General features: G+C 38.6%; 1 protein-coding gene and 1 non-coding gene across 4 annotated transcripts in view; both read left to right on the top strand.

Moving 5' to 3' along the window:
• LOC133518480 (adenylate kinase isoenzyme 5) overlaps positions 1–14,145 on the top strand; it is a 58,781-nt gene that overhangs the window by 17,708 nt on the left and 26,928 nt on the right. For all 3 annotated transcript variants that reach the window (XM_061852191.1, XM_061852190.1, XM_061852192.1), the window contains 2 exons: positions 3,719–3,861; positions 9,663–9,845. In XM_061852191.1, coding sequence (XP_061708175.1) covers positions 3,719–3,861; positions 9,663–9,845 — 326 coding nt within the window. The remainder of the gene's footprint in view (positions 1–3,718; positions 3,862–9,662; positions 9,846–14,145) is intronic.
• Trnai-aau (transfer RNA isoleucine (anticodon AAU)) lies at positions 12,682–12,755 on the top strand. The gene has a single exon. It is a non-coding gene; the product is annotated as a tRNA-Ile (tRNA).

The following is a 14,145-nucleotide window of genomic DNA, read 5'->3' as shown; positions in this document are numbered from 1 at the left end:
GTTAGGCATGGTGACAAATGATAAAAAGCCAACCATCTTAGCCTTCTGGTATGACTTCACTAATAAAGTGATCGCTTACACTCAGTCGCCAGCCGATATTTTAGTCAACATTTTCACATGAAAAAAATGATTATGAACGAAAAGCATACCGTAAACCTACACAACTATAGTCCAATACTGCAACTATGGTCCATAAGTTCGAAAGGAAATTAAGTATCTATACCAATGTTCCTTTTAGCTTACTCCTAGTTTTACCTTCCATTTATAAACATACTTTGCCTTAAAACTACAAAAATATAGTAGAATACACACCTGAACGAGAAAAATTTAGTTTATTTGTGGACCATAGTTGGGAGCTTTGGACTATAGTTGGGTGGTTTTACGGTAATACGTTCTGACGTTTACTACATTGTGGCACGAAAGGTTAAGAAATATGTTCAGTTTTATAGCTTAATTAATTTTCAGACCAAGCTTGCTTATTACGTACTGTGCATCGCCAGTGTAATCTGATTGCTGATTACGCATACGAGGTGGAAGTTTAATTTTTTTTTACGAAGTGGAAATATATCACACACTCACTTTATACAAAAACCAATCTATAATGACGACACAAATACATAGAAAATGACATACGTCAAAGGCAAATCTTGCACACCTCGATCTCTTTTTGTGTACGAGTCACAACACGCACCGCGCTATGCTCAGTTGGGCATGTGGTTCGGCAGAGGGGGAATAGACTAGAATCGACTCCCTTCCCGGTGTTTCTCGGAGGAGGTAGCAATGTGCAAGCTGAAAATTTTAAAGAACATTCGGTAAATTTCTGAGAAATCCTGGAAACTTTTATGACAAATTCACTTAGAAAGTTCCCGTTTAGATTAGGGATTACTTCTCAATGTACTTAACTTCTGACAGCTGTTTCATTTAATATTTACGTCACTCATTGGCCTTTATTTCAAGTGTCGTAGAAATCGAAACTAACTGTAAGAATTAAGATTTGGCAATAAACGTGCAGAAAAAAATACCAAGAACATTTCAAGGGACCTTAGTCATTTTTGAAAATTCTCTTTGGTACATTGCTAAGGCCAGCCCATTCCAAATCAGTATTGAATACGTCTATGAATACCATGATACAATTTACTGTGGAATTATGATTTATTGCTATTTAAGGCGAAGTTACCTTACGACCTTATTGTCCATGTATTAAGGCAGTGTATACATATTTTTTGCACTTTGACCGTATCGATATTTTCAGACGTGACTGTACTAAAAGCGAATGTAAGGTACGTATTACCAACCCATCCATATTTTCAATAAACTACTACTTTGTACACATTTTATATAATTATATTCCAATATTATTATTATAATTATTCTGACCATGTTTAAATACAAGGTTTAGTCTATAACAGATTACCATAAATGCTTGCCTCACTTCAACAGTTAATTTACTCGGTAGAAAGGTTACTTTATCTAAGACCGCTAAAATAATAAATTAGTTATGGTTTGTCCCACTACTTTGAAAACTGTTGGTCATCCTTGCGAGCGAATGGACACGTGGAATCAAATTCTATATATTCAAGGCTAAAAAAATCAGTAATGTGAAGTTAATAAACAATTTCCTCAAATAATGGCCTTAAAATAACCGTCTTTAACATTATACGTTTTCAAACTATGCTCATTAACATTATAACTAATAATTAAATATACGATTAAAAATAATTATATAATTTAATTAGTCGTTCTGTCACATATAATTTGTTCCTGTTTTAATTATGCGGCGTACGATAAAAAAATAAATAAATAAACGTTTATTCACGTTTCGATGGTCGCAGTTATCGACTTGATATGATGTAAGCGTTTCTTTTTGACACCGCATGATATTCGTGAATAGATACTAATTTTTTATATGATTATAAAAATTAAAATGTTTTCTCAGCCTTTGTCTGAATGCGACACACAAATTAGAATTTTTACATGCTTTTACTTACCTACCTCTTTATATTTTTTTACAGTACATATGGTGCTACTTTACCTACTAGTGCATAATTAGCACATTACGTAATTATGTCGAAAATTGAAAGGGTACCTATGAATGTACTGTTAAACGTTGTACGATACACGTACTAATAGGTATTTATTTTTATTTTTCGCACTTGTATCGTAATGTACTAATGTACTTATTAATGATCTTGTTTGATTTCGGTGATTTATACCTAGAGTGCGTCTAAGCTAACTTTGCAACGATTTGAACAGAACAAATTGAGGTAGTATAGATTGAATTTATAGCTTTTAAATTTGTTTTTATTTTTATTTTTAATAATATTTATATTGGTGACTTGTATCTATTATAATGAGATATTCTACGCTACGAAGGTGTGTATTTTTTTTCCAATTGTGATTCAAGTTATTTAAATTGTTAAAAAAGGGTTCCTGGTTGACTACGGAACCCTAAAAAGGGTTGGTCTGAAACGTCAATTCAATTCAATTCAATTCAAATATACTTTATTCATGTAGGCCTAGCAACAAGCACTTATGAATAGTAAGACAGTATTACATATAATTATCTTAATCTAATTATCAGAGCAATTTATTGATGTTGTAAATATTATTCCATATATAATACTAATGAATATAATTCATAGATCAAATTTAATACTAAAACTTTCACAAAATATAGTCATGCAAAAAAAAAAATGTATAAAAAATACTAGTCTAGATTGTTTCTAGAATAAATTCTAAATGTCAAACAAATATAATAAAAACAACAAAGGAAATACATGCATGCGTCAATAGCAAGTAATGAAAAAAATATCACCAGACCCTTCCCGTTTGAAAAATACTATAATTTACAAAAAACTTATAAACACTAACCTAGATTCAGCCGAGACAAGCGACATAGTGTGAGTGAGCCACCATAGACGTCTAATTCCTATGAACATATAACGCTTATAGTGACTTTACACACTTTGTCGCTGCAAAGCCGGTACAACCTTAGGGCGGTTTCAGACAAGCATTTTATACGAGCGTACGCGTACGCGCGTGTTAGTTCGTACAGACCCAATGTAGGAAAAAGTAAAGCGCGTGTAAGCTCGCATTGCCGAATCGACCATATATGATGCAGAAAAATACGCTACTCTGATGGACTCAATGGACATAGGTATTTGTTTTGTTTAATTTGTCAATCAGGGAACAAAGGAACCTATCATCGGTAAAATCCGTACCTAACACAGATATGATACTAGCATTTTACCGGGAAAGAGGTCATAGAGTTCATTGAACCATTATGCACATCGGTCAAAACCCTTCAGTACAGTATTCGTTGTGTGTTTACGAATTTGACAATTTAGTTAGAGTCGCACACTACTAGGGTCTCCCGAGCGTCGGCGTCTAGTCAACTCTATGGTTGCCCTGATGCTCGACGCAACGTTGGCAACGTTGGCGTAGTTGTGCAGTGACACCATTTTCCATAGCATCGACTGCTCAAAAGCTGCTAGTGTGGGGGCAGTTGGGGAGTAGTGTGGGGGGGAGGGGGGATGAACCAGGTAATTAAATAAACTCTTGAAAAAAGTTTAGATACCAGATTCAGTGAAAAGTGAGACATTAAGTTTTTTTTCGAAAAGCTACTCGTAACTACTTGCCGCCTACTGCCGAAAATGCCCGTCTACCTCTTTTTAAGTTCAACAATCCCTGCCTTTTTTAACTGTAATGCATTTTTCAGACATGCAAGACTTCGGTACACTATCCAGCAAGACGGTCACCGAGGTCCTGATGCTGGAGATGAAAATGGCCCCAACAGCCAAAACTTATCTGGTCTCCGGCTATCCAAGGTCGATGAGGGACGTCGCAGAGTACTCAGACAAGGTAAGATATGTACACTATCCAGCAAGACGGTCACTGAGGTCCTGATGCTGGAGATGAAGATGGCATCCACAGCCAAGACTTATCTGGTCTCCGGCTACCCAAGGTCGATGAGGGACGTTGCAGAGTACTCAGACAAGGTAAGATATGTACACTATCCAGCAAAACGGTCACCGAGGTTCTAATGCTGGAGATGAAGATGGCATCCACAGCCAAGACTTATCTGGTCTCCGGCTACCCAAGGTCGATGAGGGACGTTCCAGAGTACTCAGACAAGGTAAAATATGAAAATACACTATCCAGCAAGACGTTCACCGAGGTTCTGATGCTGGAGATGAAGATGGCATCCACAGCCAAGACTTATCTGGTCTCCGGCTACCCAAGGTCGATGAGGGACGTTGCAGAGTACTCAGACAAGGTAAGATATGTACACTATCCAGCAAGACGGTCACCGAGGTTCTAATGCTGGAGATAAAGATGGCATCCACAGCCAAGACTTATCTGGTATCCGGCTACCCAAGGTCGATGAGGGACGTTGCAGAGTACTCAGACAAACTAAATATGAAAATACACTATCCAGCAAGACGTTCACCGAGGTTCTGATGCTGGAGATGAAGATGGGACCCACAGCCAAGATTTGTCTGGTCTCCGGCTACCCAAAGTCAATGATAGCCGTCGCAGAGAAATCAGATAAGGTAAAAAAATAATGAAATCAGGCACATAGATAAATATCTTAGACCTAGCACAGGGAAATGTGGAGTTCACTAGAAATGGCAAGAATGTAAACTCCACTTTAATATAGGCAGAGTATAGGTATATATGTATACTTATCATACAATTATAGCTCGAAAGTCGAAACTATTCATCCTCTCACTCTAAAACCTAAATGGTCGCGCACTGTAAGAGGAATTTTCTCCCGCGGACGCTCCGGCTGTGGAATAAGCTCCCTTCCGAGGTTTTCCCGAGGGTCTACAGTATGGGGTTCTTCATAAAAGAAGTGTGCAGGTTTTTAAAGCGGTGACTGCTTAGATCAGGCGGGCTGTATGCTTGTTTGCCACCGTTATGGTATAAAAAAAGTAGAAACAAGTATTTTTTATGACAGGCACTTTTATTGGTAACTGTATTGCTTCTCATTTTACTTGTCTATCAAGTACTTCTCGAGACTTTTCAATTCCTGAACCTAAATTCAATGTGTCTATGTTTTCCGGTATGTAGCACAAACGACAATGTGTTGTGAGATTAATGCTGAATGGGTCAAATAAGTTCAATTGAAAGCTTACTATAGCCTCATAATTCCCAAAGTGATTTTTGCAAGTTTAAATTTGGAACCTTTTGAATATTCCATTATAGTTCAAAATTCGATTTAATTGTGTCCTTTTAAAAGGACAGCGGGACTTAGGAGGATAGAAGAGAAAATACTAATTGAAATTGTACACCTGTTACTTTCCGATTTTCCCGCCGGCATACGTAGCGATGTGTCAGACTTATAAATTGTTGTTTAATTCGTCGCGACCTTAACACGTTCGATTTTTGTAGCGATGGGCCCAGCACGCATGTCCGAATATTAATGCCTTCCCGTAATTCTAGTCTTTTGTACTTGAGTTCAATGTTGGGTACATTATCTGTTCTGAACTTTTGATGTGATTAGAAAGTCGGAACCAAGCTAATTTTTCAGTGACTGAGTCTGAAAGTGCCATCATAAACGTTAAACGGAGACTGCTTACCATCAGGAGGGCCAGCTTGTTTGTCACCGACGTAGTACAAAAATCCAAAGAAAGAATGCCGTTTATTAGGGGCATACCGTAGTACGAGTCTCACAGAGTCGAGCCGTTTCGGAGCGCATTTTCAATACATTACGTATGGCAGACGAGATGGAGTCCGGAGCCGTCCGCGTTCGCGAGGAGCCGACTGGCTTGCGGACGTACAAATTTGATATGCCCTCCGATGCGGCCCGAGTCGCCCGTTCGGTGGGAATCGGACTTTTGTCACTTCCAAGACAGCGCAGAGTTAGCCTCGTCGAAATCTAGTTACCTACATAAAATTGTACATTTACTTACTTTGTAAATTGGTTGTATAAGAATTCCCGAACCTCTCCCTTTTATACTCGTAAGTTAGTTAAAAGTTCAACGATATCAGCAATTTTATTATTATCCTTTATTTCTCTTCCTTCTTAGGTTATGTTTTTTACAATATGGATATAAAAGTAAAATATAAAAATACATCAAAAAATACTATACAAAACACATATAAACACATTGTAAAAAACTTAACCTAGTGTGCCGCCAGCAGCGGGGCAGGGCCCAAGCTGCCGGTGGTCAGGGCCGCAGAGAGAGGAACCGCCGCACTATCCGCGCCGTGTCCAAGATCACCGCCTTCTGCATCTGACCCTTGATCCAACCACCTAGCGAGAGTCTCTCAAGGTGTTGGTCGAGACTCTTCGCTATGAGACCGTTCGCTGAAACGACTATTGGGACAATGATCGTCGAATCAACATCCCACATGGCGGTTATCTCATGAGCCAAGTCTAGGTATTTGCTGGACTTGTCCTTCTCGGCTTTCACGAGATTCTCATCATGGGGGATGGTGATATCGACGAGCACGGCCCGGCGTTGCGATCGATCTATTATCACGATGTCAGGCTTATTGGCTACAATAGTCCTGTCAGTGATAATAGATCGATCCCAATTATTATTATTATTATTTAAACTTTATTGCACAAGTACAAGTATAACGTACAATAGGCGGACTTAATGCCTTGAGGCATTCTCTACCAGTCAACCACTGGGCCAAACAGAAATTTGCTAAGGTGGGTGCAGTGTGAAAAAAAATATTCCAAAATTAAATACTAAGTCTAATACTACTAAGCCAGTATACAAACTAATAGGTAATATATATAATACTTTTATAAACTACACAAATTATCATTATAAATACATATACAAATTAATGACACTCATATAGGTATTTTTATATACATGTTTATCTGTAAAGTATTACCGATTTAATTTATTTTACAGTACATGTGGTGCTACTTTACCGCACTAATGCGAAAATTAGCATATTACGTTACTGTGTCGAACATTTAAAGGCCCATATGTACTGTAAAACGTTGTACGATACATGTGCAAATAGGTAATTCGCAACTCGTGCCGATTTAAAACACTCCCTTCGGTCGTGTTTTAATTTATCGCCACTCGTTTCCGATGAAGCTGTAAATTTGCATACATATGTAAGTAGGATGATAATGCAATATTATGGTACCATGGAGCTGATCTGGCCGCGTAGCCAACGTTACAATCGTTAACGCTCCGTAGCGTATCGCAGTCATCTCTCTCTATCACCCTTCCATATTAGTGCGACTGTGACAGACGCAGACGCGGGCTGATGATGGAGACAGGAGGTCGCCATGGGAACTCTCTGTGAGAAAACAACGCAACCTAATTGTGGTTGGGGTTTTAGAATTATCTCGAAGGGTATTAGTTGCCTGTGGAAAGAAAAGTACAGTCAACGATAAAAGCTTGTACCAATTTTTTTTGCCAAAAACTTATTATTAACTTGCAATTTGCAATGTACCTGTGTATGTATGGGTCAAATCTTGCAAGTTAAATTTGACGTACTTCCCGGTTTCCGGTGATACTGAAAATTTGCATATACATGTAAGTCGGGGGACAATGCAATATTATGGCACCATCAAGCTGATCTGATGATGGAGACAGGAGGTGGTCATAGGAACTCTGTGATAAAACAACGCAACCTAATTGTGTTCGTGGTTTTTAGAATTGTCTCTATATCTAATCTAAAGAAAAAAGCTTCTACCAAAAATTAATTTATTGGCCAAAACTATTTTCTTAAAAATTATTTAGATTGTTACCCCCCTATTCATAAACGTCTACTAAAGTTGACAAGCCGCTAATAATCGTTTGTCCCTTTCCGACGTATAAGTATGATGGAAAGGGACAAACGATTACTAGCTGCTTGTCAACTTTAGTAGACGTTTATGAATAAGGGTTTGTCTTTATTTAGATTTCTGTACATATATGAATCATATATTCATTGCACCAACCATAAGGCATTTTTGCAACATCATACCATGAATCACAGGTAAGTACGTATAGAATGCCTAGCGTTTGTTTGGGTTAGTCACTATTTCGATACTTGCTGTCCATTATTTGCAATACGTGGAGAAAAGAATAGATTCGAGGAATCATAGCTGATGTGTAGTGGAATCTATTAACATTATGAATGCGTCGGATCTAGTTATTGTTAGTGAGTCAAACACATTGAAATACTTGTTTGTTCACGAGTATAAGTGTTAATAATAATAATAATAATTTAGCCTATATACGTCCCACTGCTGGGCACAGGCCTCCTCTCATGAGCGAGAGGGCTGGGGCTATAGTCCCCACGCTAGCCCAATGCGGATTGGGGTCTTCACATACACCTTTGAATTTATTCGCAGATGTATGCAGGTTTCCTCACGATGTTTTCCTTCACCGAAAAGCTAGTGGTCAATATCAAATGACATTTCGTACATAAGTTCCGAAAAACTCATTGGTACGACCCAGGATTTGAACCCACGACCTCCGGATTGAAAGTCGGACGTCATATCCACTCGGCTACCACCGCTTAAAACCGCTAAGTGTTAAAATAGACTTATATCTTTATAAACTTTTGATTTTCCTAAAGGTGTACAGTCGCCGTCAGATATATCGGAGCGGCCGAAGTGCTAAAAATATCTGAACACGCACCCTAACGCCTCGACAATAGAGGTGTGTTCAGATATATGTGAGCACCTTGGCCGCTCCGATGTCTGATACATAATACATAGCGACTGAACCTATCAAACCTAGGCTATAACAGCGTAACGATTTGTTTACTATTTGCCTTTATATCGCTCAAATAATTAAAATAGACGAACGAACAACGAGCTTGACGGTGGATTCCCTGTTCGGAGAGTTTTGGTTTTCATTAAGGCTAGAGCTTTCATTCAAGGTTCATCAATTCACCTAATAATAACCCATTCGTATGGAAGCGAGGTGAGGCAGAGTTTTACTGATTTTAGGGTTCCGTACCCAAAGGGTCAAACGGGAGCCTATTACTGAGACTCCGCTGTCCGTCCGTCCGTCCGTCTGTCTCCAGGCTGTATCTCATGAACTGTGATAGTTAGCCAGTTGAAATTTCTACAGATTATGTATTTCTGTTGCCACTATAACAACAAATACTAAAAACAAAAAAAAATCTTTCCAGTCTCGAGGTTCTCATCCAATCACCGAAGTCAAGCAACGTCGGGCGGGGTCGGTACTTGGATGGGTGACCGTTTTTATAGATAATGGTACGGAACCCTTCCTGTGCGAGTCCGACTTGCACTTGGCCGATTTTTTTGTATTATAAGACATTGTTACAGAAATTTACTAAGCCCCACAGTAAGTTCAATAAGGGTTGTGTTGTGGGTACTTAGACAACGATATATATTATAACATATATATATTTATAAATACTTAAATACATAGAAAACACTCATGACTCAGGAACAAATATCTGTGCTCATCACACGAATAAATGCCCTTACCAGGATTTGAACCCGGGACCAATCGGCTTCATAGACAGGGTCACTACCCACTAGGCCAGACCGGTTGTCAAAATATATTTGATGTATGTTTGTGACTGTTTTGATTGTTTAATTTAGTTTGAAATCTGTACAAATGTCTTGTTTGACATTCATGGGTACATTATGATAATGTCTAAATTGGATATAAAGAAATTGAAATTGATGGGGCTCACCATTGACCTTATTTTTATTTCAGATCCAGACAATAAGCGGCGTAGTGCTAGTCAGTTGGCGCCAGCGGGTCCTGGAGCGCCAAATCGAGTATGGCGCCCGTCTCGGACACGTAGTGCTCAGCTTGGCGCGCATGGAGCTCAATAACTTCTATAGAAACGTCATGCCCGTGGCCGAGTACTTTGATCAGAGCGGGATGCTTATAGCGGTAAGTGAGACAAAATATTTACAGATTGCGCCGTGTGCGTTGGAGGGTCTGCCATCTTGTGGCCTGAATCGGAAACAAAAACTATACATTGACACTTCACGCCAATGCAAAGCATCTACAGTTCACGTACGTTTTCGTGTGCATTGTAGGTTCTGCCATCTTGTGGGCTACATTGGAAGCTTAAACTTGACATTTACAGCTCGCGCCAATAAACAGGCGGCTCCTGTGCTGCCCCCTATAGTTTATGCACGCTCCCTATGCCATAGTACGGCGTGTAGTAAGTTGGTGACATTAGTCCGTGAGCGCTGGAGCGCCAAATTGAATATTAAAAATTAAATTAACGTCGTCTTCTTTAGTACATACATCTAGTACATAATGTTAGTTATGTACAATAAAACTAAAAACTGTGTTAGTAACAATAAATATCTTAACTAAAATCACAACAAATCACCGTTACTGGGCTTATGAAGCCCACAATAGTGCATAAAGTACGGACAGTCAATTCTGTCCGCAATCATAGAGAGGATGGTTTTAGGGCTGGCGCGCATGCGCCGTACAAATTGAGTATTGCTCGCCTCGGCCATGTAGTTGTACATTGTATTCATTATGTCTCAGATACTGAAATAACAGTTCAATTGTTCAGTTCAAACCAGGTCTATAATGTAGCGTAGTCTATAGCGTATATATAGTAATTTTGGTGACATTAGAGAGCGGGTTTGGGAGCGCCAAATCGAGTATGGCGCGAAAACAACCTTTTGGGTTAGTCCCATTATTTTGTTCGGACGGCCAAGCTATCGTAGGTGAAATAAGTCGCTTTCGAAATTTAAAAATCTTTTATTTATTTGCTTGTAAAAATGCTGACGAAATGATATGTGAAGTTTGTTGTATTGTATGTTGGAGATGTCCAACGTACAAATTAACTTCACATATAATTTCGTAATTCGTTAGTTTTAAGGTCAAATCCCACTCCAGAAAAATCTCTATTACGTCGTGCAATAACCCTAAACCTAATTGTAACGTATTTTGGCATATAAATATTTCAAATTCTAATTCTAATAACGGCGATATGGTTAAGTCAGTTACTCTCTAAGGAATAAAATGTAGCATTACTCCCGCTAAACCTGTGTGGACCAAGCTTCATGACATGAATAAGTTAACGCATTCAACGCTAATTACAAAACGTTGTCGTTTTACCTCTACGAAACATTGTCTACATACCGGGAAATCCATGTTATCAGCTACGACGTATCGCTTCGACCGTAGCTCAACGGTGAATGTGTTAAAAACAACACTGCCTGCGCTACGGCGTAGGCCTCTACGCCTCGTAGCCATTGTCTACGCGATGCGCTACGCGGTGATGTCACGCACATATTGAGTATAGGCAATTAATACGCGTGGGCGGTAAACGCTCGATTGTCGGTAGCTTTGTTGATTAACCATATTTCAAACTATTACAATAAGGGGTCACTTTAGTGCAATGCCCTAAGAAATGGAACAAAATACACTACAAGAATAATTAGCCGAAATCTTGATTAAACAAATAATTGAACTTAAGTAACAAATAATAGTACATTGTGTATTAAGGGCGGTAAACTAGAATTTATGAACAAGTATTATGAAAAAATAAACTATTACGCCCGTGGGCATAATAGCACATAATGCGGTCATCATCTCAGTATGCGGGCATACAATAACACCATTTACAATCAAGTGCGATGAAAATAAATTTAGTAAGCAAGTCTGATTTAGTATGAAAGTAAATAGTAAAAAAATATATTTTTTTTATACTACGTCAGTGGCAAACAAGCATACGGCCCGCCTGATGGTAAGCAGTCTCTGTAGCCTATGTACGCCTGCAACTCCAGAGGAGTAACATGCGCGTTCCCGACCCTAAAAACCCACCCCCCGCCCCCTCGTTGAGCTCTGGCAACCTTACTCACCGGCAGGAACACAACACTGTGAGTATCTAGTGTTATTTGGCTGCTGTTTTCTGTAAGATGGAGGTACTTCCCCAGTTGGGCTCTGCTCTAGATCTGGAATGACATCCACTGGCTGTGCCCTACCACACAAAGCGAGATGACATTCACAATGCCCATACCTCTCTTTTGGACGTAGTTTAACGACGTACCCCCGGGCCCGGGTCCAAACAATAAAAAATAGTAACAAATTTTGTTACTGTTACTTATGCAACCTTTTCTTGCAGTATAATACAGCGTGACCTCGCTATCATTGACCTAATAGAAACATAAACAAGTTCGTATAAAATAATAATACATGTGTTTTCTCTTTAAAATATCATCTAGTTTTTTTTAAAGACAAGGCACCTCAAAGTGTTCTCAAAAAGCTAACTTAACGTAACTTTGTGGCTGACGACGTGCGTCCTTGTCCCTACCCTTGTTCGATCGGACCGGCAGCAGTGTAAACAAATATATTCAATAGCTTTATTTAACGTTCATAACATAAGCGCTTTGTACCTAATGTGCCTACTTGAACAATAAACTATCTTTGTCTTTATCTAAAATAATATCAGTTCAACCGCTATACTTACCAAACTGTGTACAGTCACGTCTGAAAATATCGATACGAATAAATTGTCAAAAATATGTATACACTACCTTAATTTATGGGGCAGTAAGGTCGTGTATACATATTGGCACTTTGTCCGTATCGATATTTTCAGACTTGACTGTAAGTAGTAATTTCATCGGTATTTAAAAATCAACCTTAATACCATTGCAATAAGTGTGTTCGGAAATGCTATTATTATCTTAACATCAATCGATATCAGTCTCAGACCCAAGATAAACTGAAGACGTATTTCGCGCGATTACTCATCGGCCCATTAGCTCAGTTGGTTAGAGCGTCGTGCTAATAACGCGAAGGTCGCGGGTTCGATCCCCTCATGGGCCACTTCTCTTTTTGTATTTTTTAAATTATAAATACAACTCTTACAATGAAGGTACAAGTTTACTTTAATTCTGATTTATATGTATTGTATTCAAAGTTCCTGCCTAGAATCCGTTTAAACTAAGCTAAGTAAAGTAGGGATAAGAAAAACGGACAAGTGCGAGTCAGACTCGCCCATCGAGGGTTCTGTACTTTTTAGTATTTGTTGTTCTAGCGGCAACAGAAATGCATCATCTGCAAAAAATTCAACTATCTAACCATCACGGTTGAGATACAGCCTGGTCACAGACGGACAGGCAGACAGACGGACGGACGGACAGCGGAGTCTTAGTAATAGGGTCCCGTTTTACCCTTTGGGTACGGAACCCTAATATATATCAAATGAGCAATTTATCATAATAATGTGGATATTAAAATAATATATGGAAATGATAAAAAATACAGGACTTGAGTTTCAAAAATAAAGTTTTTTTTTTAAGTTTTAAAAAGGAATAAACTAAGTAAACCCTTCAAAATATTACATATAATACGATGATACAGATAACTTACTAACATTTATAATTATAATTTACGGCCCAATTCGAACAATGAAATACGATAACGATAAGTTCTGGTTTAGATAGGTTCTCATTTAGCATAGCAGTTCGATTCGGGCAACCAATGTCACTTTGACGTTAGAAATATCGTAGATCGATCTTATTGGGATCACAGCGACTCGAAATAAACGTCAAATTTGGCATGTCGTTTAGTTTTCGATCTTTTAAAGATCTTTCCCAGATCTTAAACGCGCCTTAATCATTCTTCGAATCGGGCCGTAAGTGAATAAATATTATTTAATTAATATTGTCCTTTTCTGCCTGAAACACAGGAACTCTTAGTTCAGGCGTTTGTAAACTTTTCCTTATTCTTAATCCTTAGTCTTTAAGATCCACCACTGTCCAGTCAAGGTATTAAATATCGACACGTACAAAGTGCCAAAAATATGTATACACGACCTTATTTCCCATACATTAACGCATTCACTGCCAACGTTTTCGTAGCGCTACACGCGTAGCCGATTCTAGCGTTTTCCCGCTTTGTAGAGGAAAGCGACTACGAACAGAGCGCCCGCCAAGCGGGTTCCCGGCACTCAATGTGTTAAAGTGGTATGTACATATTTTTGGCACTTTGTCCGTGTCTATATTTAGTACCTTGACTGTACAATACATTTTCAATAAATTATTTGTATTTGTATCTTGTTAGGAGCGTTGAGCGAGTGTAGTTCGATTGACATTTCTAACTTTTTGTATTGCATTAATGCAATGAGTCCCATACACACATTTGATCCTAAAAACAAACCTGATCGAATGATATCATAAAAAATGGCATCTAGCCTATTGGAAAATAACATTGA

Source organism: Cydia pomonella, chromosome 5, assembly GCF_033807575.1.
Source record: "Cydia pomonella isolate Wapato2018A chromosome 5, ilCydPomo1, whole genome shotgun sequence".
NCBI lineage: Eukaryota > Metazoa > Arthropoda > Insecta > Lepidoptera > Tortricidae > Cydia > Cydia pomonella.
The sequence above is the reverse complement of the archived record's forward strand: the minus strand, read 5'-3'. Positions and strand labels throughout refer to the sequence as shown.